This window comes from Grammomys surdaster, unplaced genomic scaffold, assembly GCF_004785775.1.
Source record: "Grammomys surdaster isolate TR1022 unplaced genomic scaffold, NIH_TR_1.0 125114, whole genome shotgun sequence".
Taxonomy (NCBI): Eukaryota; Metazoa; Chordata; class Mammalia; order Rodentia; family Muridae; genus Grammomys; species Grammomys surdaster.
Window position 1 is genome coordinate 393093 of NW_021620017.1, and position 7463 is coordinate 400555.

At 44.1% G+C, this 7463-nt stretch overlaps 1 protein-coding gene across 1 annotated transcript in view; it reads right to left on the reverse strand.

Moving 5' to 3' along the window:
• Sh2d4b (SH2 domain containing 4B) overlaps window positions 1-3702 on the reverse strand; it is a 73731-nt gene extending 70029 nt beyond the window's left edge. The window contains exon 1 of the mRNA XM_028785131.1: window positions 2514-3702. Within this exon, the coding sequence (XP_028640964.1) occupies window positions 2514-2697 (184 nt within the window). The 5' untranslated portion in view covers window positions 2698-3702. The remainder of the gene's footprint in view (window positions 1-2513) is intronic.
• Window positions 3703-7463: the final 3761 nt, after the last annotated feature.

Consider the following 7463-nt stretch of genomic DNA (forward strand, 5'->3'; position numbering starts at 1 on the left):
AAAAGCAATCTACAGATTCAATGCAATCCCCATTAAAATCCCAACTCTCTTTTCTATTCTTTATAAATCACAAAAGTAATTACTCAGAAAAGAATCTTCTGCAACAAAACCCCAAATGAGTTTAATGTATAATTTATATATGAAAATGAAGATGTCAGTGTGTGATGAATCTCCACATAAATATTTTTGCAGTTAAAATTTTTGGCATCTGTCTTCTTCCCAAAGGACTTGCCAGACGGATGTGAGGCCTACAAACTCAGGCTGAGTGGGGCTGGAAAGCCTTGGCTTGTGGACTACCCCAGCTTGTGATTTGGTTGCCAGAACACCAAGCCCAGATTTTGCATCAGCCACCTAAAGTCATGTCAGAGCTCTGTTACAACCTCTGTGGGTGTAGGGAGAGGTGCTAAGGGGAAGTGTTCCTGCTATTTCTTGTTCAGAGCAGGTATATAACATTGTCTCGGCTCTATGCTCAGTCTCAAGGAAGGAAAACACAGTGAAATATAGCTTGAAGTTCTAGCAGTTTGAAATCTACTGGGAGAGTCACACAAATGAATGGCGAATAACAATCTCAGGGTGGCAAATGCTACCTATGTGCCAGAAAGGTACAGAGAAGCAAGCCCTCCCTGCATCAATGACATCCCCCAAGACTCCAGAGACAGAGGTGTTGGATAAAACAAAATAACATTACCAACAGTAAGAAAAACATTCACAAAGATCAGGGTGACAGTGGACATGATGAGGTGGTGTCATCATGCCTGTGGAATGTATTGGAACTGACCAACAGTGAGGCTAGATCGGAAGGCAGAAGCTAGGCCACCAACAGGTCTGCACTGGATTTGGCCTGGGTTGAACTCTTTGAACAGATCAAAGCTGTGCTTCACTTGATGAATAGATGGAGACAAGTGAGGTATGATCAAGTGCATATGTGTTGCAAAGTATAGAGTTGGGGCTATGTGTTTTCAAAAAAAATAAATAAATCCCTTACATGCTAAGAGACTAGAACTTTTGCTGGACTTTACAGCCAGACTTAGTAACATATCTTGAGTTCACTTAAGACTTAAAATCACATTCCTACTGTGTACTCAGCCTGTTTGTTTAATCTGCCTTTAAGAGGACAATACAACCAACTTTAATTGCCTTGGATTTCCCATGTATTCAACTTTTACAACCTAAGATAATACATAGCTATAATCTTAATCCATCTGGCATTAGTGAACTGCACCATGTTTCAGCCTTTGAAACTTTGAATAGATGGATCATAGGGCATTCGGTCGACTGACATAGCAGCATCGGGAATACTGGTGACTCAAGTACCAGGAGCCAAGTGTTATACAAGGCAGCTCCCATGGCCCTCACTCAAGAGTGATGTGTGTGTTTTTGTACATGTGCTATAATAATCAAGTGCTGAAAGAGCAAGTATCGGTTGAAACCAATCTTATAAAATGAATATCCACCAAAAATGTTGAACGCAGCATATGAATGTTGGTTGGTAAATAGCAATGTATGGAGTTGTTACCTGGGTCAGTTAGGGTCAATGACTTAATCTACTGTAAAACTTTGTTAAAGATTCCTGTGAAGCACCCTTTATTCCTTTCCCCATGTGGTGCTTTCTGTATTTTTCACTAAAAGAGAGAGCAAACTCTTTGTTAGGAACACACACACAGAGACAGGGACAAACAGATTCACAAGACGGCCTTCAGGCAGGCACATAATCAGACTCACACAACAGACAAAGGGCTATGGAAGATGCAGGGAGACTGAAGATTCAAACCTGGGCTCACTCTTGATCAATGACACCAAAAGAAAATGTTCCACTGATCTCTGTACTTAATGCATGCAACACCAAGCACGTTATTGGTGACTCTGAAGTTCCTTTATTGTAATGTTTTCAAAGGAACCATAAATTGAGTACAACAAACACAAAAGCTACTCTCCATAGCAGAATCTGAAATGTGCAAGGTGCATTATAACCACAACCCACAGTATCCTCTCTTATGAAGACGTATACACTGTGCTGTGATACAGAGTTCAGACCCAAGCTGAGAACCTGAGTCTATATTCCAGGGAGGAAGGACCTACTTATTTTCATTGTACTTTAATTAGAACTGTTAGTGAGAGTGGAGAATATGCCCTTTGTCTGGGCATATATCTTATGTGCATAAGACCTTAGATTCAATTCCCAGAATCAGAAAAAGAAAAAAGGACTATGTTTTCTATTATCCACCATGCAATTGTCAAGCATCAGTTTCCATGGTGCCTTCTTTGAATTGGAGCCTTATACAAGACAAAGCAAGTCGACATTTCCCCACCCCATCTGGGTCCTACATCGTCTCTACCACATTATTCTTCTATAATTCTGGTTGGAAGTCCAAGCTAGTAGAACCAAAGGCCCCAGCACAAGGGTTCCAAATCCCCAGTCTTTATCACACCAGCGCCCATATAATAGGAGAACCCAGGCTTGACTTGTTTACTTTTCCATTATTAGTGAAGATTGGTGACCCCAAGCCACATACCTCTCTTGACCTTTGCCGGCCTAAGGCCCTCTGCCTGAGCCAGGGTATCCCATACCTCCCGTTCCCTCCAACGCCGAAGCTGCTCCTCTCGCATCTTATAGAAGAGGATGTGCTTTTGCACATCACTGAGCTCAGCCAGAAGCTCTGGGTCGATGTACATGTCTTGCAGGATCTGCTGCAGCATGATGCTGTGGGGGACACACGCTGGAGTGCAGCCAGTCAGAACTCCAGGGCGAGGCAGATCCCTGGGCCAAGCCAATGCCTCGAGCCAATTCTGCCCTAGATCCTCACTTTGGAGCCACTCTAGATGTCCTTTCCTTGTATGGCATCTTTGCTCTGTAGCTCCCAGCCAGTGATGAATTCATATCGGCCAAGATGGCATTGTTCAGCCCAAGCAGCAAGAACCAAGGAGCTCTGAGGGAAAGCAGAGGCAGAAAGCTGTCTAGTCCTGGGTTCCTAGTAAGATCACTTATCATTAGATCACTGCATTTCATCAGCACCTTGTGTCGTAGCTTCTGAGACAGTAAGAGTCCAAACCTCTGTTCAGACCCAAATCCGCCTGGGTCGGTAGGTGTCGAGTGATCTGTTAGTGGAAGGTAACAATGACACCAGCTGTATCAGTGACACTGGCCTGGCCAGCTGAGAACTGATCCCTCCCCTGCAGATAAGAGGGGGTGGGGAAGAAGAAGTTTTGCCTACTAATTCCGTGTCTTTTGAGCCAATGTCAAACAGGGACCTACGAAACTTTCCAAAGCTTCTGGGACCCACGATGCCACACTGCATCTGCTTCACCATGGACAACCTTCCTCATTTCAGGGCCCCTGGAAGACGGAGGTATTTCTTTCTAAAGTGCCTTGGGGAGAAAATGTCTTCCTTCCTATCTGTTTTGGATTCAAGGTGGAGAACAAAATGGAATCAGAAGGGGAAATGTAGGGGTTGTTTGTGGCAATAAAGATGACATCATTTCCTCTTACCCTAGAACAGACTTTTAAACTCTGCATGTGTTTAAAGACAGGCCTCTCCAGGGGGCTATTTGGGAGGTTGTTGTTGATATCCTTGCTGTTCAAGTCCTTTAACATAAAGCAAACTTGTCATTCTGCTTTAATAGAAGCATCCAGGCTTCTGCTTTGAGGAGGCAAAAGGCTCTGGCCTGAAGGGCAGGTAGGAGCTGCTATCTGAGACCTGAGGCTTCCTTTCTAGTAAGCTTACTTGCAGAGCAGTTCTTAGGTGCCCCTTTATCCAGACAGGAAAGTCCAGGAAGGCAGCACATGCCTAGGGCTATCCAGCCAGTAAGCTGCTGCACCAGCCCTCCACCCAGGTTTCAAATTTGACATCCTCTTGGTAGTTTAAAGCTGCAACCCTATCCAGAGAAAACAGGCAGGATCTGGCACTGTGAGCCAGTTGGATTGGTGGTATTAGTGTCTCCACTTCCCTAAGGATGGAAGATGGATCCCAAAACCAAGAGGCGTGGAAGAGACCAGTAGTCTGAATCTTTCTTCCTCTGCAAGACTGATGATGAAGGCAAGCAGAACTAAGCAGAGTCTCACCAGTTAAGTCCACGGGGTCAAAAAGGTGAGCCAGACACCCTCCTCTCAGGCCAGTCCCTTTGTTGCCAGGTATGACTGAGAGCTAAAACCCTCCACATAGGACTCCTACTGAGACAGAACTGTCACTTTGACCTAGATCCTTCCTAGTCACAACTACTGACTGCTCCCACTACCGCTCTGGATCCCCTCAGTGCCCACTTAGCCATTCACACCCTCCCCCACCCCACCCCAACTACCCCTTGCCTCTGATTTGATTACTTTTGTTTTTCTCGCCATGTGAGCTGGTTAATTTTTATTAACTTGACACAAGCTAGAGTCAACTAGGAAGGGAAACCTCAATCGATGAATTGTTTCAGTCAGACAAGTCTAAGAGATTATTGCTGATTGTTGTGGGAGGTCTCAGCCCACTGTGCCATCCGGGGAAGAAAGGTAGCTGAGCAAGCACGGGGAAGAAACCCAAGAAGCAGCCTTTCTGGGGATCTCTGCTTCAGACCCTGCCTTGGTTTCCCTTGGTGTTACAATGTATGCTATAACATGAAATAAACCTTCTGTCCTCTCTCCTCTTGTTTCCCCCTTTCCAAGTGCTGGGTTGTGCTACCACTCTCAGTTTTATGAAACTTGTGTTTGGGGGTTGTAATCAGGGTTAAGCACATCTCCACCTCCATTTTAGTATTCCAATTGTTTGGGGTGGGGGGAGGGGAGGGAGGGGACACCCAGGACAGATAAAGCGAAAAGGCAAAAAAACGAGGGATATGTCCACAGTGTGATTTGTTTTAAAATTTGTGTTTGAACCCCTAGGGTTCAAACTTGGGAGAGGACAGAAATGGTGAGAGAAATTATGTTTGATTATTTCTGTGTAAACAAAGGGAAGCATACAGAAAATTTCACACCTAATAGCTTAATTGGTTTCTTCTTAGAGAGTAGGGGTTGATTGCTATACAGTAAGTTAGATAGTCTTAGATAGTCTTATATAACACATATGATTAAAGTCAAATGTATTTCAAAGTTCCTAAAATGTGCTCTACAAACACACCTGGAAAGCAGCCCCCATGAGGCTCACCACTAAAAAGAACTCTGAAGGCAAAGCCAGGCTTCTCTACCCTGGAGAAGTCAGGAGGGCACCTGGGTTCCTGAGCTGGAGAAAAGCTTTGAGAATTTCTGAGGGGAAGTGTTAAGGAAAAGGCATTGGACAAAGTTTGTAGGGACATGCCCCTCCATACCCCCTTAGATTTATGTACCTCATACTGGTCTAGAACTAGCTATGTACTTGAGGGGGTCTTTGAACATCTGATCCTCTTGTTTCCCCCTTTCCAAGTGCTGGGTTGTGCTACCACTCTCAGTTTTATGAAACTTGTGTTTGGGGGTTGTAATCAGGGTTAAGCACATCTCCACCTCCATTTTTAAAACTTAAGTCAAGGCAAGCAATTTTTCTGAGCAAAACCTAGTTACTAATGTCTAAACCCAAGTCCTCACAGGGACTCAGTCTGCCTAGGATACACTTGGCTCCTCACCAAATCCCAGTCTTTGTTCATATGTATCTTTCTTTTGCAATGCTGGAAATCAAACCCAGCATTTACACTGTATGGGCTCTAGTAGAGATCTACCTTCTCTGACTGGCTCGATTTGTTCACTACCCTGCACTCCTAACTCTTCCCACTCACTTCTCTGCTCTGTGTTTTTCCTTAGCATTTAACTTTGTAAACCACTATTTTACTTATTGATTTGTTGCTGTATTTTTGTCTGTCTCCTTGCTAGATAATAAGCAACTGACAGCAGGTGTTTTCATCTGCTTCACAGTGTAGAAAGAACACTGCTGAGTAGTCCTGGATAAACAGCTATAGAAAAGAAGGAAAGGCTGGGGAGACAGTTCTGCTATAATTTCTTAACATGTACAAAACCCTGGGCTTGATACTCAGCATCGTGTAAACCCGGAATGGTGTGGTGTGCACTTTTAATCTCAGAATGTGAGCAGCGATGGTAGAAAGACCAAGAGTTCAGAGTCATTGTCAGCTTTTGGTAAGTTTGAGAATGGCCTGGACCACATGAGACTCTGACTCAAAACAAGGAGGGGCGGAGATGAGGAAAGAACTTTCTAGGTAGAATTGATCAGAGCTTGAGCAAATGTTGTGGAGTCCAATTGCTGGATACTTGGACCCTGTAGTCAAGGGAAGATAGGCTTCATTAAATGGATGAATGGCCCTGTCATAAGTTACTTGCCCTTGCTTCTCAGTCATCCCCAAATATATGTCCCCAACAAGGCAGTGATGGCTACTGGACTCCATCATCTTAGCCACAGGCAAGCCCCTGAGAACAACTACAGAAAGGTCAGTGGCAGGGCAGTCCTGCTTACCTACCATCTGCCTGCCCTGGTACAATGTTACTTGAGGAAGCTGCTCCCAAGAGCATACTTCAGATGTCAGTTGTACAGTCCAAGAGCTCTGTGAAAGACAACAGGAATTTCTATCCCATTGCCACTAAACATAGTAAGAGTAACAAACATAAGAAACATGATAGGCAACAGGGCACATGACTATATTCACAGCACTCAGGGGGCTGAAATGAAGAACCAAGAGCTTTAGACCCGCCTAGGTTATATAGAAGACCATGTCTCCACTGGGGGAGGCAAGAAAACCATCAGTGTCCCTGCATACATATATATGCACAGTCAATACATAGAACATCCTATGTGAAAAACAGATCTTGCCCTACATAGGAACCATGCATAAAACACAAAATGTGGGTAACAAATTTAACCTGTGGGGGTGGATAAGCAATGTAGACATCTTTGATGATAGGATACCTACCTACATTTAAGGTAGCCAAGGTGGCTTAGGGATATGCCACACTCATCATCATCATGACCCAGTATTGACCTGGAGAGATGGAATAGTCAGTAAAGTGTTTAAAGTGTTTGTCTTGTAAGCATGAGGACCTGAATTCTTCACTCCAGAATCCACATTTAAAAAAAAAAAAAAAAAAAAAGGAGATGTGGTGGCATATACACCTGTCACAGTTCTGGGGAGACTGAGACAAGTAGTCTCTTGAGGATGACCAGTCAGCTTAGCTTATTTACTAAGGTCCAGGCCAGTGGACCACTATCTCGAAAACTAGGTGTGTGTTGGAGATAGGGGAGGTGATGGCTCGGTGTGTAAAGGCTTTGTTCCCAGGCCTGACAATCTGAGTTCAAGCCCTAGGACCCATTTGATGGAAGGAAAGATCCAACTCCCAAAGTTGTCCTTTATCTTCTACACACAAATTTTATAGTATGCATGTGCTACACACAGAGAGTCAGACAGACACATACATACATACATACATACATACATACATACATACATACATACATACAGAGAGACAGAGAGAGAGAGAGAGAGAGAGAGAGAGAGAGAGAGAGAGAGAGAGA